We start from the raw sequence: 27,971 nt of genomic DNA on the forward strand, positions 1-27,971 counted from the left end.
GGTGGAGCATCATTCCTCAGGTATTGAGTGTCTTAATGAGAAGTACAAGACAACAGGAAACATCGAAATACTCAGCAGACCCAAGTTCTGTGTTGTGGATGGGCACTTCTTGATATATTTCATTTTACTAGCGTTGTCCAATTTACTGACGGGCTTGAAGTCAGAATGTGGCATTTTGGAGTTCATTTTGACCAAAGGGCTTTCTGTTTGAGCTGACACCGAGAGCTTACAGACTGGACAACCAGAACACAGGAGTGGCTTTGATTCTAATGGAATGTGCCAGTCTTGTGATCTCAGTTCTCCAGTCTTGTAATTGGACAGGGCCAAGTAATACTGAAAACTTAATAATAGATTAATATTGGGATCAAATTCTTTCCCTATCCCCAGGTCATTACCATGTCAAAGCAAAAGCAGTAATCACTGTATGGCATTTTATTTTGGAGAAAGAACCATTTTATTATCATTTCCAGATACAGACAGCCTTGGTCCATACACAGTGAAGAAATAGGCCTAACCGGGGAGAACAGAACAAGGATAATTTATTGTAGCTTATCAGCTAGACAGTCATTATAAATCTCCTAAAAAGAATTAAAGTCAATGAAAAAGTCTATCATTGCAGTGTCTTGATGGTCAAAGAGATCTGAAATTGGACTTCCTGAGAGACCTACAGCATCTGTCTGTCTAGACTAGACAATGGTTTAGGTCATAGATATGGCAAACTAATGTCAGAGTGCTAAATGCTCTTCAACAAAGCACTGATGATCAAGGTCAAAGAGCCATCTAATTTTCAAGTACATGTTATATTGTCCTTAAAGCACATAACACCTTACAGGCAAACAGACAGAAACCAGAAATGCTAACAGAATATACGTATCTCTGATTGACAACTATATGGTATAATCTAAGCTTCCCCTTAGCCGCAGAGCAACCTACACTGTATGCATTACGGACTTGGCCTTTTCTCGATAGTAGTTTTGCTTTGTCATTCAGAGCAATCTGTCTGTTTTTTTTTTTTAAACCTTCTCTCCCTTTTCACCCACCTAACTCCACGCATGTCTCATTACAGTTCATCATTTTGTTTCTCCAGCACACATAACTGAATCCCTGTGTCTGAACCTCCAGTCCATAAATATTCATAAATGCACTTATTCTGTGCGACATCCTCAGTTTGTCGCTAGTCAAAGTAGAATGGAGGAGGCTGTCCCACTTGATTCAGGGCACTTATTGTTACTGATACTGTGAGTCTGAAATTTTGAAAGATCCGATAACACAAGGAAATCACGTTAAAAGATATTTCAACAACTATGTCTTGGAAGAAAAAAAAAGTTTTAATAACTGTTATAACTCTTGGCAAGATTGTTTTTTTTATGCTCGGTATTGATGTCATTAATGCACAAGAATCATGTAAACTAGCCTCATTTCCTCCACAATCCAAACTTCGGTTAGTCATACTGTGCATATATACATATATTTCTTAAAGCAGAACCATATTCATTTGATAAAGCACATGGCTAGAAACCTGGGGCCAACATCTCTTAGTCACAGTCTGACTACTCAGCCCCAGACCAGCGGGTCATCCTTCACTACTCCAGCAGTTTCTATTGAGCTTGCCTGGCTGAGCCACAGCCGGAACATTTTAACCAGGAGGGTTCCAGAACTCTGCTGAGCAATCCTGTGACTACTGACAGAAGACTCCTGGGACCTTCATCAACCTGGAAGCACACAGCCACTTAAGCCATGTCTCTTGGCCTCAAAGACAATTGCAGTTCTAGCTTAAAAGCAATACGTTTTCATATAATGCTCCACTGCAAAAATGTTATAAAATAAAGGCTATTTTCGATCCTTGCAAGATGGCGACCACTGCCACTTGAGAGAGGGTGTTTGCAACCTAAGGCTCCTGTGTGTATGTGAGTGTGCGCGTGCATAAGAATGCCCTACCATGCAGGTAGAGGAAGAAAGTATATCACCTATCCATCCAAGGTGTCGTGTCAGAGGTTATAGCATAGTATCTGTACAGCATCTAACTCTATCCTGAGAATAGAATGCTACATGCAGGTGACCCTACACCCTCTATTTCACTATTCTGTATCAACTACAAAGCTGCATAGCACACACATGCTCTTTCATTTCTCCCCCATCCAGACAATCACAAGCAGACAGTGTTAGAAGTACTTTCTGCTATTTGATCAAATCAGTCAGAGTATGGCAGATTCAGGACATGATTCAGATTCAGGACATGTTCTGATTCAGGACATGATTCAGATTCAGGACATGTTCTGATTCAGGACATGATTCAGATTCAGGACATGTTCTGAGTTGTTCTGGGTCTTGTTCTGAGGATTCCGGTTCTGGTCGTTTCTGGCTGCCACGAGGGGAGATCTAGCTCTCAGTTTCCTCCAGGCGCCTGGAGAGTGGGAGAGAGGAGGGCTGCTGAATGAAGGCGCTGGTTCCTCTAGACATTCTGGGGTCCTGGTCCAGGGGGAGGGGGGACAGGCTGCCCCCCACTGCAGGAGCCTTCAGGTTGAGCTCGGCCGTGGGGAGAAGGGGCTTGAGGATGCTGACCAGGCAGAAGGCAGAGCCACTGTTAGGGATGAAGTTGACCTTGTTCTTGTCCGGAGATAAGAACGCCGGGATCTCCTGCCCTCGCTTGGCCCTGGGAGGAGAACAACACAGTTAGAACTGCAAATCATGCCATGGCTGTCTCAAGCTGCTGACGGGACCTATCTCTGTTTCAAGGTTTGACAGGCTGGGAGTACTAACATTAGCCCACAAGCTAGGAGGATCATGGCCAAAACAATCACGATGTGCATGAGAAGTGGAGCTAAGATCACTGACTGTGTTTCCTCGAAGACCTTGACTCTCTCGCATCCCTCTGGAGGCTCTCGTTTGAACATGTAGCTGTTGTTGGGTTTGGGGGATGAAGCGTACTTTGGCAGAGGAGAGCTGGGACACACATCTAGGGGAAAAACAGTTGGATATCATGAGTACTTATTCATTCAGTCTCTCTGATTAGCTCCACTTCCGTTGGTGTAAAGGTCCCCGGTTCAGGTTTCAGAGGTCAGTTTCCAGCTTTCTCAATGAATATGTATAAGTTGGCTTGAATGTGTGAGTGGGGGAACGTCCTCACCTTTCTCTCTGCCCTCGTTCAGCAGCTCCTCACTGGGACTCCCGTCCTCTCCTTCTCCCTCCGCGTCATCGTTGGCGACAGCCAGGAAGTTGGGCGACACCGAATGAGAGCGGCTGCTGCCGTTGCTCTGGTTACCACCGGCGTTGGTGCCGGCGGTGGCCGAGGGGGTCTGGGTGTTGATGCTCCGGGAGCTGCTGCAGTGCTGGCACAGAGGCGGGGGGGCACGGCGCCCATCTGGGACGTCCTGGGCCTGGACACACAGCGGAGGGACAACCTTAAGCCTCGCTAACAGATAGTCATTCCTTTAGGAGTCCCTAATGGTAACAAAGGAGCCCTGATATGGAACTCTGTACTGGCCGAACGAACGCCTCTCCACCAGGAGAGCCGGGTTGTCCCCGTCCTCACCATGAGCTGCTCCCTCTCAGCCGGGTCTCTGATGATGATCCTCTCGATCTCCTGGTTCAGGCCTTCCACGCTGTTCCGGAAGCGCGACACCGAGGTCTTGGGGACGGGGATGAGGACACTCTTTGGGACTGGAGCCTGGAGCGGACGAAGGCGGATGAGGTTTACTACGTGTGCTCTCAGGGATTCTATAGGGGCCCTGTTCAGAGTTGAGAGGCTCTCGGTGTCTTTCATGACTTGGATGAGCCCAGCATTAGCATCACAATAGTCCTACCACTCAACGAGAAAACAACAAAGCGATAACACCAAACTGCTTAAATTAACACTGCACCATGATATGCGTGTGCGCAGACAGTGTGTGGGCTTGTCTGGTAGTAGTTCATCTCTAAGTGTTTCCTACATCTCAGCAGGCAGTTGGAGGCACAATAAACTCTTGACCCAAAAAAATTGTTACATCGACTTCAACATGCAACACGTATTCCTGAAATGAATCTTTTCTCTGACCCAAGTTCATGTCAAGATATTTTTGCTCCACTGACCAATAGCCCTTTATAGCTGGCTACTAACGAAGCCAAACCCCAGTGACCTTCAGGTCATCAGCACAACGACAAAAGCAGATAAATCAGCCATGCTAGGAGGAAGAAGAAAAGTAGGAGGAGGAGGGAGAGGAGGAGGCTTGGCTGTGTCCTCGTTGCTAGTCCCAGGGGACAGGGCAAGGTCAGATCCCCCACTGGTCTCAACAATAGCAGATGACTCAGGGAAACTTCATTGGATGCTTTTTGGGTCAAGAACTAAACCACCAGCAGAGTGGCAGCCATCTTGCCTGTTGTCTTCTAATGTGAGAGACAGACAGAGCGAAGAGCTGAAGCTAGTTGGGGGAGGGGAGACTTTTACATCAATAATGTTCTGACCACCAGTGCGATATAAGTAAAACATGTTTTAGAGATTGAAACTTGATCCATTGCATTTCATGGACAACCCTTCATAACCTGACAGACATACAAACCATACAACAAACACCAAAAACTGTACTTAGACAAACACAGCACATTAAAATCATTGGCAGTGCTTGTGTTTGTCAGATTGCTGGTTACCATGCCTGGTCTGACACTGCAAGCCAGGCACAGGAATCTCTTTGAAGCCAATCATGTCCCTATTCATTTGACTAGTTTGGACTTATAAACCCATGTGATTCATTAGACTATTCCCTTTTAAGAGAGCTTTTCACAGGGAGAGGTGACGCACAGTCACACAAACATAAAACCACACGTATACAACAAAAAAAAGGTACAGGATCCTCCTATAAAATCTATGGCATCAAATCAAAGTGAGGCAGATTCTGGAACAACCCAGACCAAACACTGTAAAAGAAAGAGAAATACAACCTTTTCTTTTTACAAGTAACCCAGCTAAAACATCTGTGTTGATTCATCCCAAGCAGACAGTAATTCATTGCTGTTTCACTGGTATGAATGGGGTGGTAAAAACAACATGGCCTCTCTCACCACAATTCTCATATCTGCCACCAGTGGGTGCTGTTGTTCCCTATTCTGGCTCTCCAAACAGAGGGCCCATCCCACACTCCACAGCTTCCCCCCCACACAGAACTCTACTAGACTAACATTTACCCTCTCAGATCTCTCTGAGACCTCATACTAACTTTCACATGACTCCCAGACTGAGGGAGGACTGGGAGGAGAGTGTTGACAGAGTGAAAACGACACAAACAGGCCTGATCCCTGCTGATTGGTAGGCCTACTGGCTTCCTGTTGAGAATGAACTAGGAGATCTTGGGACAGGATATACTCAGAGGGGGAGTAAGCACCCTTTAGCCATGACTGGACCTCTCTGGATTCTGCTCCGCATCTCTCCAACCGTGTTTTATTAAATACAATCAGATAGGGAAGGAAGGACGCATGTTAGCAAATTCAAATGTGGCCAGGGCAGTCCTGAGGAGACTCTGAATGTGAGCTATAGTTACTACTAAGATGTGTGTGGACAGTCTGAGCTGAACAACAGTCAGCTCTCGCTGTATGGTCTACTGTACAGCTCAATAGACCGTCTGTCTGGTGGCTGTGGTCCAGGACTTCAAGAGGCACAGCTGACCTGACCCCTCTGCCAGCAACAAGGGGATAATACTCCAGCACTGCTGCCTGCCTGCCTGCCCGGCCTATAAGCTTGTTTTTTCTCCCTCCATCCATCCAGCTTTGCTTTCTTTTCTTCCATTCCTTTTCTTTCCAGCCCTCCTTTTATTTCTGGGAAGAAAGCCGCTTCATGACTGCCACTTCATCTTTAGCTCCTTTTTGAAAACATAAAAGAGCTTTTTGCACATGCACACACACCGCAGCCCCCCCCTCCCCCCCTCACGATAAAACATGCACACACACACACACACACCACAAACCCCTACCCCCTCCACTCCCCCGACACATCCACAGTGAGCAGGGTGCAGCCCCCTTCCTCTGCTCTTGTCCATAGCGTGGCCCTGCCTCTCTCCAGAGGTCACTGTGTGAGTTCTCTATCCAGGAGCGTTTACATCAATCAGCCCCCACATCCCAGAGGAAACGAGCTGGAAAGGCCTGGGGGGAGTGGGGCATGCTCCTTTAGACAGGGGCAGGTGTGTAGCTTTGTGCCAACTACACACATACACACCAGGGAATAACCATTATTCATCTCACTGAGCCAATTAAAAAAACGGATCTTTCTGCTTCATGGTTGAGCTTCAATAAACTATGGAAGTGTCCTTTCCTTCCTTACTTTACCTGCAATGGACTGAGCGGGATTTGCAGAAATCAGCATTTCTGATAAGACCGAAAATCCCTCTAACTAGGGGGGTTGTCACATTGGTCGTGATTTGTCAGGACAGACGAGCAGTACTAGGCAGGTAGAGGATTTCACTGGAGACTACTAATATGCATCCCCAGTGTTAGGCCACTGGAGAGCCTGGGGCTAGAGTTCAATCTAGACGCAAGGCTGGGGGTCCACTCCTGAGCTCACTGAAGGAACACAAACACACAGTTGACAGGCATAGTACTAACACACACACTCCAAACAACCCCAGAGCTACTATGATTAGGCTATGTGGGCAGCTAAGGGCCGTGGCTGGAGGTAGTGTCCAGTCTAAACCTCCTACTCAGCTGCTCCCCATTACAGCTAATAGGAACCAGAGACTGGGCCGAGACAGGGAAAAACCCAGAGCAAATAAACCCGAGAACTGGTAAAACACTCCCACTACCCCTGCTATGAGGAGAAACTGCAGGCATCTGGACACACATATAGTAACACACACACACACTTGTTCATAAAATATTGATGCATTGTTCAACCTAATGATTAATATAGAGTAGAAACATATGCTCTGGACGATTGCTATCCTACTGAACATGACATTTTCCTAGAATGGAAGCTCAAGTTTTCCAGGGAATTCATTTTCGTAGAATTTCCGTTTCCATCTTTCAGCAGGAGAGAAGCTGGGCTGTGTGTAAGGCCTGGGGAACAATGTTTTACACGAGCGCATCAAAGACTTGACTGTGCTCCTCTCCCGATCTCTCTGCTATCTGGATGAAGTATCCAACACACAGAAATCCATCATACAGGTACAGACAGCCACAGACCCTGCGGTACAGGGCTGATTAAGCATGTTTTTGTCAACCGGTTGACAGGGTAGAATATCGTGGGCTGATCCCTACACAGCGACAGATGGTGCATCAGTCTGCCACAGGCACAGGAACAAAAAAACCCAGAACCCACAAGTACCCCACCCGTAGTCTCACACACACACACAGACAGACACGCACGGGAGCACACGCATGCACGCGCACATATACACACACACACACACACAGGCTGTCTAGAGTGTGTCCTTTAATTGACTGGCAGGCAGGGTACAGTAGGGAAAGAGGCAGCGTCACACTGGCCACATGCTGCTCTAATTCATGGACAAACACAAAACAGGCGAGGACAGAGCAGATCGCAGAGCGAGAGGCCCCTGGAGAACACACACTAATTTATTCACTAATTCACTCCTCATGAAGAGAAGCCTTTCAGCCTCCATTGCTGCACCTGGCGCTGGCTATTAAGCCCCACAACACACACACACACACACACACACACCCGGACACGCGCTCAGACACTCACAGACACACATGAGGAGCGTTGAGCAAACACGAGCGCATGCACACTGACACCAACAGAAGACGCACGCAGGCATTCACAGAGCAACAGGCACACAAATCAAGGCACGCTTCCCCCCCGCTTCTAAACTCCTCGCCTCGTGGCTCAGTTTGGAGACATCTGTTCCCCTGGGGCTCAACGTTGTCCAGCTCTGCCCTTCGACCACTGGGCTCATGATACACACACACACACACACACACTCCGAACCATGCCACTGAAACTCCATGTCATCACTATCAGTGGCCTCAGTAAACAATGCATTACATGCAATGCACTTGACCAAGTCCTTCTGCTATTGTGTCTTCTCATCCAGGTGATGATGAACAGAGAAAAGAAAAGTGAATACGCCAGGGTCACCGTAGCAACTGCTCACACAGTAGCCCCTTCCTCTCATCCCCTGAGGCGTGCCAGCTCACTTGTGATTGGTGGATGGCAGAGTGGTTAATGGTTACCACAGCAACCCTTTGTGTTGGGAGGGTGATCTCACCTGTGATTGGTGGATGGCGGCATGTTTGCCATTGAAGGGTGACTTGCGGTCCTTGTCACGATGGTGACGGCTGCTGTGCTTGCTGCGCTGGAGCTGCTGACGCAACTTTGCAATCTGTGAGGAGAGACACATGAGAGAGAGCCACAGAAAGAGAGAGGTATAAGGAGAGAGAGGTATAAGGAGAGAGAGAGAAAGACAGGCATTGAAAGAAAGGTATAAGGGGACAGAGAAAGAAAGGCATAGAAAGAGGTATAAGGAGAGAGAGAAAGAGAGACATAGAAAGTGAGAGGCAGAGCGAGAGGCACAATCAAAATTAGACAACAGAGAAAAGCACTGGGAAATGCAGTATATATATTGTTATATATATATATATATATATATATATATTGTTTTTTTTTTACTATTCTACTGGTTGTAAAACATTAGTTACTGTTCAAAAATGTGGTAAAATAACAATGTACATTTGTTTATTGTACAATATTTCATAGATTCAGATTTTCTTTGTGTCAGCCCATGCAGGTCTTGTCCCGAAACATTCCAGGGTGATTATGCTCTACAAACACACCCACAAACAGACCCACGCCAACGCCACACACAACCCTGCTGGGGTCAACCCTTCCCTCTACATCTGCCCCTAGAATCCCTTCTGTGTGTGTGTGTGTGATCCAGCCATCAAGGGGAGGGAATCGGATGTCCTATTGATAATAAGGTCTTCGGTCGTTTAATCAATAAATCAGAGCTAGTAGCACCAGGCTACTTAATGACACGTTAGCATAATGTCTCCTTCATTATATCCAACACAATGGTTGGGAGGCATGAGAATCTCCCCTTCCCAAGAGGACAGACACACACACACGCACATTCCCAAGGAGCAGAGAATAGCCCCCCTGGACTGCAGCATTCATAACTATGCTTCACTGAGACCAGAGTATTTGTCAATCCAAATTAACTTTGTGTATCTTTTCTCTGTTTCTCATTATTGTGATGAAAACAGTTCCAGAGAAATATGACAAATGTTCGCCAAGTTCCCTATTGAGTTCAGCTGCTGACAGAGGAAGAAGGAATGTTTCAAAAGCGCCGTCATGTGATTCCCGGCAAATTACTGTGAGAGGCTGCAAGGTGACACAGAGAGGGTGCCATGCGGAGTAAACCAGGATATTGACAGTTGATCAAACTAAAAAGACACGACACAGTTTAGTGGAGAGAGACCAAACGAGATATCCAAGGATGGCTGTGATCCAGGAGGATCTGTGACCAGTGACACCCAGACAGAGACGGACAGAGACAAAGAGAGGAGGAAGAATAGGTTGAGGGTGAGTTTATAAACTTGCCAGTCATACAGAAGAGGTAACCGTGGAGGACTGGGGGGTGTAATGTGAGTTGACACCAGGGCTACTCGCGGTTCACTGAAGATTCCGAATAATATGATAATGACACACAGTCTGCCATGACCTGCGCCCCCTGCCCCCCTCCCACCCATCATTGGCCCCCCCACCAGGCCAACCACATTCACAGCCCCCCCCATAGAGGGGTGAGGGCAGCCAGAGATGCCCCCTCCTCACCCCCACCCACCACTGCTCCCAACCTCCTTTCTAGCCCCTCTGAATAGAACAAAGAAGGGGTGGAGGAGCTGGAGGAAGAGAGAAGGTCCTAAACGCGTCTGTGTGTGTGTGTGTGTGTTAGTGTGAATGTGTGTGTCCTGCTAGCGTCTCTGACCTCCTTAAGCTGGTCAGTGCTTCCCCAGGAGGTCGACCGCTTGTGGGAGTCTGTCTTCTTCTCCTCTGAACATTCATCTGTCCAGGCGCTGGGGGTCTGGAGATGCCCACACACACACACACACACACACACAAGAGTTTGTTAACATATTACAATAATTGTAGAACATCTTTATTGTGTTAACCTAACAAACAGTTGTGACAACGAGGCTTCACAATAAACAAGCTTTTATAAACAGGTTTTGTCCAGACTTATTTCTTATTCTAACTTCTAGAACATTATAGGGTTGGGGTAGGCTTGGTTGGGGGGGGGGTGAGGATGGGGGAGGTGGGGTGCTTCAGGGGGAGGTGGGGTAGTTAATGGGAGGATTGGGGCAAGCAGGGGGGTCACAGAGATGACAAACAAACTGACAAAGCCTTTTCACCGCGTTGCTCTGTGGCCCATTACTATGGAGCCTGGTCTGTTTGGTAGCCATCAAGCCCTGCTCGCATTTAAATGCTGCTTTATTAAAGCTGCGTTTCTGAATCAGCCATCTTTAAGGATTTTAGTTTGTCATGTTGGGGAGTGTGTGTCAGCGTTCTTCAGAGTTTAGCTGTGCCAAGGAGGCCCAGAGGGAGAAAAAAAAACAACTGAAGCTGTGATGATGATGCAACTCCCTTCAACAGAGCACGCCAAGTACACAAGTTGATCCTTCACCACCAACTCAATCTGCTGGATTTTAGGAAAGGCAAATCCGTCAAGTCCTTACCAGATTACACTTAAACTGTGCTCGATTGAGCTTTTCTGGAAAATGGAACCAATTAAGTCATCCCAAATGGTTCCAACCCCTACTCATCCAAGTCATCAAGCAGTACAGTCGGGCCAAAGCAAACGCTGGCTGTATGCAGCCAGCTCCAGTCTCCCTGTCTAGCATAGTAAGGCTCTGCAGAGGAGAAACAGCAGGCTGTATCGGAATGAGAACTTTCTGTAAACACAAGGAATATATGATCTGGAACACTGGACTGTAAACATGCAGAGACACAGCCTCCATGTTTACTGAAATGTTACCATACGATTACACCAAAAGTGTAACTGCTTACCAAAGCAGTTGGTAAGACTAACTTGGAGAACTGTGGTTTCAAACTCCATGGCAACACACACAAAAAAACACAGAAGTACTTAACAACACTTCTGTGTGTGAGTTTGGCCAGAAATCAACAACGTTCCTGATTCTCTCTCTCTCTCTTGCACCATGCAGCAGAAACAGCCTCTCCTCATAAACCTGTAATTACAGCTCTTATGCGCCTGTGAACCAAACCAACTGAATGCCTCCTTCCTTTGGAAAATTCCTGCTCTACTCTCGTTCCCTCTCTCTCACTCTCTCTCTCCTTCTTTCTCCACTTCAATGACTGTAGTTTACACTCTCCTGGCTGTAGTTTAAACTGCTGCTTTAAGGACAGCGAGTGGTGGATTTATAGTCTCGGTCCAGGAACACACAAAAACACCTCAGGCCCGAAAAGATGGTGCTACAACAACACATTATCCTACTAGCCTAGTAACATACATGCACACACACACACACAGGCCATTACCCAAACATGCTCTGGCCGGTACACTGCACTGAACTCAATAGAAAAACAAACATGGAGGGCAGTCTGGAACCCTTCAGATTGCCAGGGCAGATCAATAGGACTGGATCATCAAACACCACGTCTGGAAGCAATAAGAAGTGACTTGTCCAAATGCGGAGTCTCTCTTTTAAATGCAATTAGTGAAATACTACACTCCAACCATCAACATAAGTTGATCCTTGGTCTCCAACTGTTTAGGCAATAAGCCTATATTCAGTTTGTTCGACCATTTCACACATGGTATCAATTTACATAACCCCTGCCTGATTGCAACATCAACTGGAATAATACTACTTCCTAGGGTGACTGAATCTTTGCACAAAACAAATACACACCGATGAACACATCACTCTCTCCCTCTCATCCCTCAGTCTCTTCATTCTTCTTTCCATCATTCCATTCTCCCTCTAGTTATCCCTGCCATTTCCTCTCTCTCTCGTCTCCTAACCCATCTCTCCATCTAAAATAGGTGTTTCAGCAAAGTCGTTTTTAAAATCTGTGTCTCACTGATAATCCTGTTCGAAACATCACTGACACAACTGGACATTCGTCAAGCTTAAGTAATGTAGGTGGTGGTGGAGCAGCTGGGGCTGCTAACTGCTGACCTCCTTTGGTCTCCAGGGAAGAGCCAGAGAAAGTGTCTGTCTGGGCTAGTTGGCTGGCCAAGTTGACAGGCTGTGAATTGATCAGTGATAAATAATGAACTGTTGGCTTCTTTCATTCTCTGTGCCACTCCAGTGTCCCTCTCCAGGCTCCTGTTTCAGCCTGGTGTACAGGGACCCCGGGTGTGTGGAGAGGGAGGCATGACTGGGCCTGTTGTCTGCCTGATAGGGAGGCCTGAGGCTGGGCTACTGACTGGCTCTCACAGCCCCCGGACCTCCAGAACCCTGCCAGAGATCACTTCCTCTCCTTCCCACAAGTTTAAGATTTCCAGCTGAACTGGCTGGCCGGCGGATGGCCAGGCACACAGAGACAGCTCTGTGCACCAGCTGGGAGGACTGCACAGGAGGGAGGAGAGGATGGGGAGGAGAGGAGAGGGAGGATTACATTTTTTGGGCGAAAAGACAAGAGAGAAGGGCAGGAGCGTGGACAGGAACAGAGAACGCAACAGAGAGAGAGACAGATGGATACACACTATGGGTCGAGAACGAGAAGTCTTGCAGCATCCTGAGACAGTGTCTGTGTGTCTACTGTCCATCTGTCTGGGTCGGTCATATGTACCCACGGTCATTTAGCTGAGCGAACAACCTTCCTCCACTGCATAGGTCTGGCTTTCTCCTCAAACACTGAGGCCACAAACTGCCAGACGGGATCTGAAATCCCCTACACACCCTGTAAAAATACTTGGTAAAAGGCAATTACTGTGTGCGGGTTCGGGTTCCTCATGTAGCATGTGCTCCAAGACAGAGAGAGAGAGAGAGAGAGAGAGAGCGTCAACTTGGAGTGTGTAGTTACAGTAGATCTGAGGGGCTGTGGATTAGGGGGACGGGGAGCTGGTGGGCTGGAGCAGTGGGGACTGAGGCTCAGACTGGGGGGCTTATAGCGCTTGTGCTGAGGCATGGGGACGGGGCCGAGGCAGAGTCTGGAGCTAGGGTTGAGGTTGAGTCTGGGTCTAAGTCTTGAGTGGATTCTGGGTCTGGAAAACCTGGGTTACTGTATGGGGCTGGGAGTCTGGGGCTGTGGGTAGAGCAGAGTGGAGTAGCCTAATGCAGGAGACAAAGGGCTCTTTATGTGCCGAGGGTAGGCTGGGTTTAGGCCCTCTTTGAAGCCTGGTCATGGGTAGAGGCCCAGGGCCTGTGATGTAACAACAGTCAGCCCGTGGAAACCAACACAGGAGATGAAGTCAAAACAATCCAGAGGTCTAATATGAAACATGCCTGGACTGAGACGACACAAGCAAACCTCCTAAGCTTCGAACTCCATAAATACAGTCAAGATGGAAGGTGGATTAAAAGTCCACCTATTTCTGTAAACACTCCTTCTCATGAGTTCTTACTCATGAGGCGAGGCTGAGAAGGAAATCTGTGTATACTAAAGATGCTCTTTTGTGGTTTAGGGAATACCCTAGGATAGTGCAAAGAATTGAAGGCCACACAGACTGACCTGATGACAGAGATAGGGTTCAAACAAATGCTGTATATTTATCATCCAGAATATCCTATAGAGCTGTACACAACACACAGGCATGCGTACACACACCTCCCCCTTTTCTCTCTATGGGCGTTGCATGTGACACAGCAGGCAGAGAGTTGTCAGAGCTGAACCATTCTTCTACCAGCTCTGATGCTGGCTCGCTGCTTGAGGACAGGGGACCTGAGGGCACTCTAGGGGTGTGGGGGGGGATCGTAGATGGGGGGAGGGGGGGTGTAGCCTCCCTGTCTGCCTGCAAGCTCACCACAGGCCTCTAGAAAGACAAGTGTCTGGAGAACATAGCTGAGATGTTTTGCTTGTCAGAGAGGGAGATGGAATTAGCATGACAAAAAGCTCTTTCTTGTTTCCAGTGTGACAGCGCTGCATGATGGAGTCTGTGGAGCTGCAGTCCTGCCTCAACGCCAACATCAAACAACACATACTTTCCAGCCATGCAGCACTGTCCTTGAAATATCCTTATTACTGATGACAACAGGGTTTACCAGTTCTTCAACGGCACCATCAGATAAGAAAAACATCAGCAGATGATTCAATAAGTTTATAATAATCTTTGGCCTTTAATTATCTTCCTGTGATCGCAGCACGATGTGAGGTAGCAATCTTGACCCGCCATGTGGTTCTTATGAGACCCAGGAGGGTGTTCTCCCTCTAGGCTACCGGTCCCCCCCCCCCCCCGGACTCCTCTCACTGTCACACCCTCCCCCTATATCACTGACTATGCTCCAGGTCCATACGTAGGTTCCAATCCAGGTTCATGTCCAGGCTCAGACAGTCAAGCTCCGCTGAGGGCGACGCCACTGTAGCCAGCCCTTTGGTGCTGCGCTGTGTGAAAGGAGCAGTGATAACAGCCCAAAAGCTCCTGTTATTCCTGGGTTTATGGGCTCAGCTGACCCCCAGGCACGCACTGCTGTAATTTTAGACCGGGCTCCAGTTTTTGAGAAGCCTGTATCTATCACTACCCCTCAACATGAAACATTTCTAACTCCTCCCACCTCCCACGCCATCCCACCCTGTGCTCTTGAACACACCTCAGGAGTGGAGGAGCTACATGTCTGCTCAGGTTGCTTTGGTACAGAATGATAATGACCATTTTCCACTGCAGTGTGATTCTGGCTAAGCCTCATATCTCCGGTTGCCTTTTATGGCACTTTCTGAGGAGGCCAGACAAAGAGCCTGAAATACAAGCTGCTGTTGTTATCAGGTCAACACCCCAGCTACAGCACCATGAACGGCTGCTAATATAACACTACATAACCTAGCATAACAGAAGTAGCCTGAAGGACGGGTTTACACTGATCACACAGATAAAGAAGTATATGTGACATTGCTGACTGGCTGAACTACTTTCTAACATGATACTGTTGGTACATTAACCTGACATGAGGTCTTCTTCAAGTCTTTTAAGATCATTAAAGTTTTATCTACGTTGGGTTGGCTGACACTAAACAGGAGCACTAGTTTAAGACTCTTCCGTTCACATGCTGTACAGTAAGTCTATGTGTTTACTGCTGTGGGTGAGAACGGTTCACCGGGTCCACTGGGACCTGAGGCATGCTTAGGCCTGGTTCCTGTGTTGTTGTTTGGTCACTAGGTGTGAGTCAAGCTCCATGGCAACTCCTAGCATTGACCTGATTCTGAATCTGGTTGTTTTGGCGAAGTGTTCAGGGATGGAACTCAGTAAATGTCGACCACATTCCACACTCTGGGACCTAGTTTCCACAGTATGTGTCTGTGTTTGTATGAAAGACTGGTGAGTGTGTGGGTTCAGGTAGGAGGAGGTTGGTAGACCATGTGTTTGTTTGAGAGTGTGTGTTTGAATGTCAGTATATTGGAAGTGTGTGGGTTTAGGCAAGAGGCTGCTGGACGAAAGTGTGTTTGTGTAAGAGGGTGTTAAGAGTGTCTGTCCGGGAAAGGGTTTGGGGAAGGGAGAGTTTTAGGTCTGAATAGGGGAAGTTTCATCTCGAGGGACACCACAACAGGCTGCCACTTAGACCCACAACAGAGAGAAGCAGTTTTTTGGGGGGAACATTTTTTATATCATAATAATAATAAGTTAACTGAATGTGTGTGTGTGGGGGGGGGGTCAAAGTAAAATGACAACAAACATCCTCCGCCTCTCTGAGCTTCGAGCAGGAGGAGGATGGCAGGATAAGACCCTGCCTTCTTCAAACAGAGGAAAAAGAGAAAAGGGGTAGGAAAGTATGCAGCCATGACAGTGGGCTGTCTGGCACACCAGAACGCTCACCAGAAATATGCTGTTGTTTCCTCTCATCGCTCTGTTGGCTGGGGAGAGGCTTCCTCTCTTCCCCTCTCTGTCTCTCTCTTTAATAGTTTCTCTCTATCTTACTGTATCTCTCTGTCCCTCTGTCTGTCTCTTTCTATCCTCTCGCATATCTTGTAAAAAAACGTTTGTTACAACCATTTCCTAGTTAAAAGGCTTGAGTTATTATTACAATCATTATTGTGTTTTGACATGAATGAGATATGATGAGGATGTGTTATTCTGTTCCATTTCTGTAAATAACAATAACCTGGAAAATAAATGATTGTCTCTTTACAGTGTGTGTGTGTGCGTGCATGCTCTCGTGTGTATAATATATGTATATGTATATATATATATTCCCCTCATACATATACATATATATAGTTGGAAGTGCAAGTTGTACAAGGACTGTTGTTTCAAATGCTTGGTCAGTGGGGGGGGGATGTGTACTACCTGTGTGGATTTGTCTCTCATGAAGGGTCCACAGGGAGCATGGGCTGCATCGCGGGGCCAGTGTCCGGACAGGTAGGGTCCCGTCAGGGCGTCCAGAGAGGACGTGCGACGGATACAACTAGTGGAGGAGGAGGAAGAGGAGGAGGAAGAGGAGGACAGGCCAGCCAGGGAGTGCCTGGCTCTCTCTAGAGAAAAAGAAACACACATTGGGATTAGTATGCATACATTTAGGTACAAGAACAGAAACTGTTGTTGATGAGTTTAAACTTTGTAGGTCCTTCGCAGGAAAGGAGCATCATGTATTGATTGTGTATGACAGAATATAGATACTTTACAATAGAAAGGGAGTTCATGAATGAATGCCTTAGCTGTGTGTGACAGCTCCTGATTTTGATGTCAGTGTGTAACATTGGGTCTGTGCAATTACTCCTAAGGCCCAAAACAACAGTTTGATGAGATGGTTGGGGTGTTTATCCAGCCTGGCAGACAGCAGATTGGGAGTGTAAGCTGGGAGTACTGGTGCACACTGTGGCACTGGTCCTCTCAACCCAACCTAAAGCTGATTAACTAATGACTGGCTGAGCTGAGACAGGGGGCTTCGAGGAAACAACCTGTTTGTTTTGACCTACATTCTCTCAAGAGTCTGCTCATAACTGTCCCACCCCCACACCCCCCCTTTCTCTCCGTCAGACCGCCATCGATTGCACTGTTCACCGGTTTTCAAAGACGCCCTCCTTCTGCCCCCTTTCCACACTTCTCTTATCACCATTCTCTCCAGGAAACCGACACCACTGACGGGACATTCAGCCACGCTGAGTGAGGAGAGACTTAGAGAGAAACCAAACCGACAACAGCTGCCATTTTGAGTAAGTCAATAGAGAATGCCCAGGATTTCAACAAATGACGAGCGCCGTTTTCAAGATGTTATTTTTCCGAAAGCTCTCCCTAGTGTTGCCAGTAACACAGCCAGTGTGTGTGTCTATGTTAAGTGCATGAAAGCTATTTTCTTCAAGAACTATCAGGGGAGCTAACCTGGGGTAAAATGGAATCATCATTAGCATTGCTTGTTTGCCATTTCCCCTCCTGGCAACTCATATACACACACGCGCACACGCGCGCACACAAACACACTGTGTGAACAAACATACTGAGTGAAAAAGCTACCACCAAAGTTCATAGCAGAGATGCACAGACAGCGAACCCATACAGTAGAAGTGTACATCACAGCATCGCAAAGACAGCTTCATGAAAAGGCCAGGGATTCAGAGGAAGTCTGAACTCAAACACATACCGCAATTGTAATGCAGTAAGAGTTTAAACACACACACACACACCACCCTTTGAGTCAGTTCTTGACTGGCCACACCTTTGTCATGGGCCATCTACCTTTACAAGAGAAAGAGAGACAGTGTAAGAAAGAGAGAGTGTGTGTGTGTATGCATGTATGTGAGGATTCTCTCAAACACACCCACCTAAAACAAACCAAACTGGCATGCTAGGGCATATACTGTGGTTATCTCAAGTTCACCCTTATTCTCAGCCAGACTATACACACTGCCACATACCTACCGGAAAACATATGTTTTGATTCTTCCCCCTCCCCCCCTACACATACGCAAATACTTCTTTATCTCCTGCCTAGAAAAAGCCAGAATAGATAGTGGTCTTTGCAATCATTTCAGAACATTCCTGGGATCCAACCTGGTTCACTAACACTCAAAGATAAGCTCCAGACCTCAGACTTATCTGGGGCCTTCTCCTCACAAGCCTGGCCCATCGGCCAGCGACAGGGAACTGACAACTAACCTCCCTTCACTTGTCTCCTTCCACCCCAAATCCATTCCAGCAAACCAAGAAAGGAATGTGATTTAACATGTTTCTTATGCTGCAATGGTGGGTTTGCTTCTTGGCTACTGTTCAAATGTGAGATCTGGGGATCAGATAGCTGAGCGGTTAAGGAATCGGGCTCAGAAGGTTGCCGGTTCGATTCTGGCCGTGCCAAATGAAGTTGTGTCCTTGGGCAAGGCACTTGAACCCTACTTGCCTCGGGGAATGTCCCTGTACTTACTGTAAGTCACTCTGGATAAGAGCGTCTACTAAATGTAAATGAAATGTGTCTATCCCCCATCTTGGTCCTTCCTGTGTTACATTCTCTCCATCTCTTGTCCTCCTGCAAGCCATCTGTTTTTGCAGCACAAGCATGGATACTGTGTGTTTATCATCTGGAAAGTTACAGGGCTCTTTGGGTACAGACTGTGGACTGACTGAGCAGTGGAAAATGCCTGTTATAGGATGAAAACAATCCATCCGCATAGATGATGGTGTGTTTAGTTGAGGCTAGTGAAGCAATGATTCTGGAGCCGGACAGAGGCCCCAGTAAACCCATGATCAGTCCTCTCTGGAGCCAATTACCATGATCTCCAGAGACTGGAATTAAAATAATCCCCAGATTTAATCATACTTTATTAATCCACTGAGCAGTATGTATGGTCAAACTACTTTGTATTAATAAAGGATTAATGGGAAAATCAGAAGGAACAAAACATGGTCACCGGAGGTCTACACATGTTCCTCCAGCTCCACGCTAGACCCCCTCCCTCCTCCAGCTCCATACTAGACCCCCTCCCTCCTCCAGCTCCACGCTAGACCCCCTCCCTCCTCCAGCTCCATACTAGACCCCCTCCCTCCTCCAGCTCCATACTAGACCCCCTCCCTCCTCCAGCTCCATACTAGACCCCCTCCCTCCTCCAGCTCCATACTAGACCCCCTCCCTCCTCCAGCTCCATACTAGACCCCCTCCCTCCTCCAGCTCCACGCTAGACCCCCTCCCTCCTCCAGCTCCACGCTAGACCCCCCTCCCTCCTCCAGCTCCATACTAGACCCCCTACCTCCTCCAGCTCCATACTAGACCTCAACTCTGCTCCAGACAGCAAACCCTTACTGACCTGAGGTTCAGTACACAAGAGGGTTCACATTTGTCTTTTCAGTTTTATGATGCATGGTACACTCCCTTCCTTACTTTGCAACTTCCCCACCACCTCCAAACACGCGCACGCACGCACGCACGCTTTGTTACATTTTCAACCAGATGGGTTTTTCCAGTTCTGTGGCTGCTATTAATACCTTGTATGCAGAGATAAGTAGTACTTTGGTGGGGTGTATATACATATAGGAAAATACACTGAACAGGCAGTGTTTCCCACAGATTAGAAATCTAATTGTGGCGGGGAGGGGTGGGGGTTGTCAGACCGGGGGGGGGGGGGGGGGGGGGGGGGGGGTCGTGTCGTAATAATTCCTTCGTTAATAATTCGTTACACAGTTAATTTGTTAATAATTTGTTACATTAAATATTAATCCAAAATGATTCACACCTTCACAAATTAACAACAACTAACATCATTTCTGCATTATGCATGTAGCAACGCTAGTGGTAAACAACTATTTAACTGGTTGGCTCCATGACGCCGAGTAAGTAGCTAGCTCTTGAGACTTCTCACCAAAAGAACGAAGGGGAAACTTCGAGTACTGTAAGTCGCTCTGGATAAGAGCGTCTGCTAAATGACTAAATGTAAATGTGAGTAAGGTACTTAGCGAAAAGTAGCCTCAACTTTCCTCGACTTTTAGCTACGGCACTAATGCTGAAGGCTCGCTGATATCTGTCGGTCTTACTAGAACGGCATGTGTATGCATTGTTGTTAACGTGTGCTGACGTAGTGACTGTGTGCATATGTGGGAAAGACGCATGAGTGACAGAGAGACCGAGGGAGAGCAGGGGAAAGGAAATGCAGCTGAACGAATACGCTGCGTGTTTGAACCTAAATAGCGATTAAAAAAAAATGTTTTACGAAACGCAATGTGTGGCGGCCGGTGTTGATTCTGTGGCGCACCGCCACAAATTAGTCTGTGTGTGGGAAACACTGGAACAGGACATGCAACAGCATGACAGTAGACATGATGCTAATCTGTTAAAGGCTCAGGGGTATTTCACAGTCATCATGAGAGGTACCTGCAGCAGGCAGACATCCAGTAAACTATGTAGTCTTCTCTGTCACTGTCACCTCTCAGGTGGCCTGGATCATCAGGCCACCATACATCAGATATCAATCTAAGCCTTTAGCCTCATGACTAACTTGTGAGCTAACCATGTGTGGCCATCATTCATAACTGGGCACAGCTTGATAACTTAACATAAATTCAACAATAAATTGAATCAATATTTTTTCCATGAGACTCTTCCTGGAAAGTAATTCGATGGCAAGAGAATTGTAAGAGTATAAGCCAGCACGTGCCTGCACTTGCGTGCCACCCAACCTGTAGGCTATTTCTAAACTTTAAGATAACCAACACAGAAACGTAAAGGGATTATTTGCATATAGGAACATTTATAAACGGCAGCAACATGTGTAATTTGGAATGAGCAACAGTCTGGACTAAAGTTTGAGCATTGCTATTAATACTGATTAAACTTATAGCAGACTGTATGTTAACGTAGTTATAATAACCGCATGTTGTTGAACTTTACCATCAGGCGAGCCGGGACTGACGCGCTCTGGGGACTGTCTGTCTTGCTCGGGTGACCACCGTTGTGACTGCACCGCTCTACCCCTCTGGTTACTCAAGGATGAGGATGAAGGTGGCGAGGCCGAATAGGGTTGAAGAAGCTGTAGGGAGGCTGTCACCACTGAGTAGTCTGATTGCCAGTGCTGCTGGGTGGGTGAGTAGCATGGGGAGCCTCCGGCGACTGAGACATGCGGCACACAGAGGCTGCATAAGTTGACACTAGCCGTGCCGCTGTGGTAGCTGTGAGTGTTACTGTGCGGCGACACCATCGGAAAAGTCAGTTGTTGTATCGGTGATGCTGGAAGAAGAGGTGATTGTGTTTGAGCGGCTCGGAATGTCCCGGAGCTGCTCGTTGATGATGCAGTCGTGTTGGTGGGGCTGGCTCTCAAAGAAGGGGAGGCTGTCCCGGTTTGGAGGCACATAGAGCCTGTGGGACCGACATTGGATGGAGACGGGGACGAGGAGGACAGTGGGATGGCTGAAACAGCTGTGGAGCTGACCGAGACAGCACGAGTGGGGCTTCGGCTAAGTGAAGTCTGCGTGCGCATTCCAGGTGCCTCGCCTGAACTACTGTGGAATTTACCATTACCGTTGTTATTGTTGGACGTGTGAGTGGGGCTGCCGCCTCCACTGTCGGCACTGTGAAGCGACTTGGACTGCAGGGGGGGCTGTGTCTGCGGTCTGAGCTGAAACGGAACCGTAGCCTTCATGGGTAGAAGACGACTAAACAAATTCATTCCTGCGTTGCTCCCAGAAGCTCCCGGGCCTCCGGTGACACCGACACCACCACCGGTTGCGCTGCCACTTATGGACAAACAATTCGAAGTCGGCGACCCGTTTCTCCTAATTCTTTGAGACATTATGCCAATAAGAACAATCCTGTTGAGCTAACAAAGCATAAACAGTTGTACCAAGTTCAGCATGCGTATATAGATGTAGTTCAACAACGTAGTCAAAAAAAAAGCCTTTGGTACCCCTTTCGAGAAATAACCCATCTAACTGTTTTGTCCCCTACCTCAACAGTTCCCAGACCATTTGCCCCAGCCTCTGTAGTAAACTAACTGCAACTTTCTCGCCACGCACATAAGGATCTCGGTCGACCCTGCCCTCTCAGCATATCATTGGCTCACCTACCCACAGTGGGAATTTGTCACTGGCCGCCTGGTTTCTCAAGTCCCGCCCTTCACATCACCGAACACAAACTATAGATGCATTTTTCGGACAACTTTCTGTTGACAACAAATGGGGTTATGACTCGATGACAATACATATGCACTTGATATAAATAATCTAAATGTTAATAAATGCTATTAAATGAGTTACATCGTCTACCAAGGCATTCTTCCAAAGCAAGGCATTAAATGATTTGGACTTGAGGAAGTAACCTCGTCACATCTAATCACAGCATTTAACCAACTCCCCAGCAACTTTTTTCAATGTTTTATCCGAAGTGATTCATATTGACTCTCCTCCAGTCTATTAACAATAACATTTTACCAAAATGTGGGAAACTTCTTAGGTCTCTGGAGCATGTGCTCTGAACAAAGACTGAGAGAGGTAGGCCCATGTGTCAGAAAATGACACCCTCATGTGGTCAAATCATTCACAGGTTCCTCTCAGTGGTTGATAATACTACTGAATATATAATGTTCATAAATGACTTATTTCAGTAGTATGCAGTGGGTATATAATGAGAATGTACAATTATGTTTCTGGTGCTTGATTTTATGTTGGATGCCATTACCCATTAATGTGCTTTGGAATGCAGTGGTCAGAATAAATATCTCAAACCAAGATATCTTATTTTCAATAATATAATCTTTAATCAACTGAATAATGCAGGGTTGTACAGCAAGTTTTTTCTCCTCTACATGGAATTGTAACATGTTTTGAGCAGACTATAGAGCAATGACTTATCATTTGTTCTTTTTTCTTTTCAAAGCAGCTCTTTTTCCTTTTTATTTTTTACAAACTTCAATAGAAAACATTTCCGTGGCTTGAAACGGTTCAGCAGAGCCTGTCTCTCCAACACGAATTCAGAGAAAAAGACAACAAGTCACTTAAACATACCCTTCATTCACACACACCGTCGGTCAAACACATTTTGCTTCATTCTTCTTCTCCTCTAGGAGGTGACAGACAATAGTGTCTTTGCTTTTTCTTTCTTTAAAAAGGACATTTCTTTAAGAGTCAAAGTTTAAAAGTGTCAATATCTAGAACGCAAGAATGTATTGTTCAGCATGGTATTGATCAGATTTATTTGGGGCGGTTTTGATTCCCTTTGACTATCTCCTAGTCAAATCGAGTCCACCCGCCATTTTGTAAAACCAGCTTTTAATAAACCTTTCTTGTCCTTTTGGTAGGGTTTATTCATGACCCCTAACATGAGTGTCTGCATGCGTGATGAGGACTACCGTATATGCAGTCACACAGACTATGGTTAACTGACGACCAGATTTCATAGTACTGTAGCATTATTGTTGGTCCCATAGCAACAGTTGAGCAATATGTATATATAGCATTAACAGGACTATATACAGGAGTATTTACACTTAGGGAGACGCTATAATACATACTTACACACAGTAAAGTCAGGCAAGCCCAGTGCTCCACTAAAGGGACATCGATACAGGTATGGTGAAATGACACAACCTCACTTGAATCTGTTTTAGTCTATCTTGGTCAACTTGGACTCGTTCAACATACCAATAATTACTTCCGGCCATAAATCTAAAATGTTGATCTCTTCTAAATGTTCATCAGTGCTTCAAAACTTGTTGTGACTATCCCCATTAGCCTTACTTGTATAGTTTGTATGGTAGCTTGGCAGCCAGATATTCAGATATAGAGTATTTGGGTATAGAACATGAGGAGGTTCTTATATTTTAGGCCTGGATTTACCAGGTTTGCTTTGAAGGAATTGAGATACAACCCAAAATCAAACAGAGGCCAAACATTGAGAACATCCAGCACAGAAACTTTTCATGGCAAGAGGCATCACACAGTGGACGTTGAGTTCATTCAGCCTCCAGCCGCTGACCCCGACACACTGAACTGAACTATTGCAAAACGCAAACTTGAGAAACTGAAGGTTTCCGACAAAATCACCTAAAAACAAATGCTATGAGCTTACTGATGTGTCCATCTACAGTTTAGATTCTATACATTTCAGGTGTGTACAATAAGAGATTAGTTTGTACTTATGTATAATTTACTTTGTTGTTCACAATATCATTCATAGCTTATAACAGGGCATCAGATAGAAGGTCTCCTATTGGTCGGCTGACCTGTACAGGTCCCCCTCTTTAGAGAGAGAGAGAGAGAGATAGTATGATGCCATAATGATGCACACAGGAAATAAGACATACAGGAAAAACACACACATGTATGACAGCTCAAGGAATGACACACTGTAACTAACCCTCTTTCTCGTCTGAAGGCAGGGATTGACATTTGCACCAAACGAGGGCGCAAGCCCGACAGTACAGTATTGTCTTGCGTTCAGGATTCTTGCCATGAGGGTTTCTGGTGCGAGTCCCTTGTTAAATGGCCAGTTTACTACTCAGGCAAGATTACATTTATTTTATTTTTGGTAAACTGTCTAAGATTTATAGTTTTGTAACAGAATGAAATCCCATGTGTCCCCTGGTAGAGGCTAGTTGTTGGAAGGTTGCTTCAGAGTGCAACAGTTTCTGCTGTACAAAATCAAATCACAAGCCCCGGTCCAGACACATTCTCTAGATTTGATTGGTAGCTTTTCCTTCTCCGATTGGGATGGGATTGGTGGGAAGGTAAAAGATTGTCATCTAGGTATGTTTCTGTTCGCTCATTCAAGGTTGGTTGATCCGACTCTACTAACTACAAACTCTTAATAAGTGCACTGTTTACAAAGTCATAACAAAAATGGTTGCTGCGAAAATAAAACATAAGAATACATAAGAAAAAGCACCTCATAGCTAAAGCCTATTGCACATAAAAAAATATGAAACACAAGGGTATAGATGTTAAAACGAGTCAAGCATGTAGCAGTGAAACCTACCCTGTCTTAAAGACCACTGCCTCTGTCATTGTCAGCCTAGTTTTACATGGACACACACTCGTATCCATGGGAGCAGTTACTGATTGTTAGAATCATTGTCTCTCCTCTGTGTTACCAAGACCAAGATACCATGGTTACAGGAGACAGACCTCACTTGGTGATTAAGATTGCCTTAAAAGTGCAACAAAACAAACAATGTTTCACACAGCCATACACAACATCACAGAATGATCCATGGGACACAACAAATACATGGAAGCATTTGAAGGGGATGTCGCTGCATAGCTGGGTTCTGTGTTTAAAGCAAATTTCTTCAGATAAAAAAAGAAAGCAGAAGAAATTCATGACAACACCATGACCTTTTTAAGTGCTCAACTCCTTCTCTCGCAGAGTCATTTTGTCCAATCACGTCCAATCTTACTAAATTTGAACCAGATCTCGTGAAACTTCAAGAACCTGTGGCCGACAGTCTCCTCTAGCCACTTTCCCAGGTGTGGGTTAAAGGTCACAGGCAGGTCATGTTGTGGGGGTCAGAGGTCATCGTAGCAGTGGCGCTCCCAGCCCCACCCACCAGGAACACGGCTGTGCTGGATTTGGAGCGGCTGGTGCTCGCTGGGCCCTGATTGGTCAAGCCTTTATTGTTGTTGACCTCTGAGTCGAACATGGTATCCGTGGAGACGACCCAGGTGGCTGGGCGCAATCTCTTCAGGGAGTACGGGGTCTTCACACGGCGTTTGATCTTCTCACCCGACCCGTTCTTACCGTCTAGTAACGAGCCATCACCTGTAACACACAAACACACACACACACACACAGATAAGTGTACATCCCAAAGTGTTTGTTCTACTAGGCAATACTCATAGCCTTTGGAAACATTCACATAGGCTACCTTAAGCAATATGTGTGCTTAGGTACTGAATGCTGCTCTCTAGTGGGTTAGAAATATCACTGCAGAATTCTAGACACAAGTCACAAACTCTAACACTCAGTGAGTTCCTTTTTAAACTAACAAAGAAACAAAAGAAAAAACACATGGAAGTAGCACATTCTGACATTTACAGATCAAACACGCCCTTTGCAACAAGCCAAAACCCTGGAGGCCGTTTGAGTTTGAGCACAAATTCTCCTTGATTCCCCCCTGGTTGCACCCCCTTTCTGCATGTGTGTGTGTTGAGAGTAAACACTTCCTGGCACCCTGGGCGATCATGTCCAGCAAGTTCCTGTTGTGGTTCTGCATCAGAGTTGGCTCTGGCCCACACACAGCCATCAGTGCAGGATCTCCACCCTCAGCACACTAGCCCTCAGCACTGAGGCAGAACATTCTGGAAGCCTCTTATCAGTCAGTACACTGGACATTCTACTGTCGCAAGGGAAGGAAATTCCAAAGTTGTGAGTGTTGTGGGCGAGTCTTCCTCTACAGTGCAGGCTAATCCTCAGAACATTGTGTCTATATTCCTGTCGACTCTTGATGGGGTTGTGAAGACTAGCTTCCTGGGTGATCTCTATCACAAAGTAAAAAAAAAGCCTGTCTCCCTACCTCATTACACACACGCGTTCACACACGTGTACACACACACGCATCACACAAACACACATGGTTCAGTCTTCTTTGGCCTCACCTGAGGAGCTGTCCAGAGAAGAGGCGGACAGGTCCAGGGAGTTGGGCCTCTCAGGCCTCCTGGGTTTAGGCTGCCTCAGCTGGGCCTCGCCCTTGGCCTCTGGATCTGGGGCTGCAGCTGGGGAGAGGACTGAGGCAGGAACAGAGACTGGGACTGAGGTTAGGGTAGGCGCTGGGGCAGTGGTGGGGGCAGTAGCTGCGACTGGGGCAGAGGCTGGGACTGGGGCAGAGGCTAGGGCAGAGGCTGGGGCAGAGGCTGGGACTGGGGCAGAGGCTGGGACTGGGGCAGAGGCTGGGGCAGAGGCTGGGACTGGGGAAGAGGCTGGGACTGGGGCAGAGGCTGGGGCACAGGCCGGGGCGAGGGTCTTAGCTCGGGCTGGTGGATGGTAGTTCTCCCCTCGTAGATCCAGTCCGAGTCCTTGGGCATGGCTGTAGCTGTTGTTGTTGTTGTTGGAGTTGGTGCGTCCCGCCAGATGATTGGCTGGCCTCTGGTGGTCACGTGCGGCGGGCTGTTCCCTGCGGAGCAGCGGCTCGTGTTCGTCAGGGCTGGAGTTGATGTTGATGTTCAGACGTCCGTCATCCCCGCTCAGCTGGTTCTGCAGCAGCGACCCCTCGCCCCTCTCCCCCTCCTGGGGCCCGGCCGGGTTACTCGTCCCATACGGCCCGGCAGCCACCCCGGCGTAACCGTTGACAACCACGACCGCCGCCGCCCCGCTGCGTGCTCCTTGGGGTGGGGCGTTGTTGCTCATGGTGACCAGGTGAGGCTCGCCTGCCGGCGCGATGGTCACCGTGTTCATCTTGGCCACGCCCGTCTCCACCTGGCGCAGGTTGGACTTGTGCTTGCCCAGTTTGAGCCTGGAGGCGGCGGCTTCCTTGGCCTTGGCGTGCAGGGGCAGGCTGGTGGGGCGCTTGGGCAGGTTCTGCTGCTTGGGCAGGGGGTACATGGAGGCTGGGGGGTCTCCCAGACTGCTGGCCCCAGCCCCGTAGTCACTCTGAGACCCGGAGGCTGTCACCTGAGGAGAACAGATTTACATTTGTACATTTAGTCATTGTTTAGCAGACGCTCTTATCCAGAGCGACTTACATTAAGTACAGGAACATTCCCCCCCCGAGGCAAGTAGGGTGAAGTGCCATGCCCAAGGACACAACGCAATTTTGCAAGGCCGGGAATCGAACAGGCAACCTTCTGATTCATAGCCCGATTCCCTAACCGCTCAGCCATCTGACTCAACAGAGACCGTGGAAATACTGGGGTTCACGTTTCATCCGGTGTTTATTTCCGAGTCGCCCACAATAATCAGCAACACAATATTCACTTGTTATTGATGTGAATCTAGCAAGGTGAAATCCATCTCTGTGTCTCTCAAACCTT

The 27,971-nt window shown here is 47.2% G+C and overlaps 2 protein-coding genes across 2 annotated transcripts in view; both read right to left on the bottom strand.

Moving 5' to 3' along the window:
- Window positions 1-989: 989 nt before the first annotated feature.
- On the bottom strand, window positions 990-22,544 carry fam117bb (family with sequence similarity 117 member Bb). The gene is made up of 8 exons (XM_047046619.1): window positions 20,905-22,544; window positions 16,383-16,567; window positions 9,906-10,001; window positions 8,190-8,303; window positions 3,533-3,667; window positions 3,128-3,377; window positions 2,836-2,956; window positions 990-2,653 (listed from the first exon to the last, which is right to left on the bottom strand). Exons 1-8 carry the CDS (start codon window positions 21,800-21,802, stop codon window positions 2,380-2,382), a joined length of 2,073 nt encoding a protein of 690 aa, XP_046902575.1. The 5' UTR covers window positions 21,803-22,544; the 3' UTR covers window positions 990-2,379.
- A 653-nt stretch (window positions 22,545-23,197) lies between these two features.
- The window catches only part of bmpr2b (bone morphogenetic protein receptor, type II b (serine/threonine kinase)), a 34,531-nt gene continuing 29,757 nt past the window's right edge, over window positions 23,198-27,971 (bottom strand). Inside the window, 2 exon segments of the mRNA XM_047046618.1 lie at window positions 23,198-25,764; window positions 26,601-27,612. Of these exon segments, the coding sequence (XP_046902574.1) occupies window positions 25,487-25,764; window positions 26,601-27,612 (1,290 nt within the window). The 3' untranslated portion in view covers window positions 23,198-25,486.

This window comes from Hypomesus transpacificus, chromosome 23 (genome assembly GCF_021917145.1).
Source record: "Hypomesus transpacificus isolate Combined female chromosome 23, fHypTra1, whole genome shotgun sequence".
In the NCBI taxonomy this organism is placed as follows: Eukaryota; Metazoa; Chordata; class Actinopteri; order Osmeriformes; family Osmeridae; genus Hypomesus; species Hypomesus transpacificus.

What these genes read in the sequence shown, in the direction of transcription:
- fam117bb (XM_047046619.1), bottom strand. Translation starts at nt 21,802, where the DNA reads ATGTCTCAAAGAATTAGGAGAAACGGGTCGCCGACTTCGAATTGTTTG. An exon ending in CCGCCATCCACCAATCACAG is followed by an intron (nt 3,668 to 8,189) that starts GTGAGATCACCC and finishes CGTCCGCTCCAG; the next exon opens with GCTCCAGTCCCAAAGAGTGT. An exon ending in CTGAGAGGGAGCAGCTCATG is followed by an intron (nt 3,378 to 3,532) that starts GTGAGGACGGGG and finishes CTGTGTGTCCAG; the next exon opens with GCCCAGGACGTCCCAGATGG.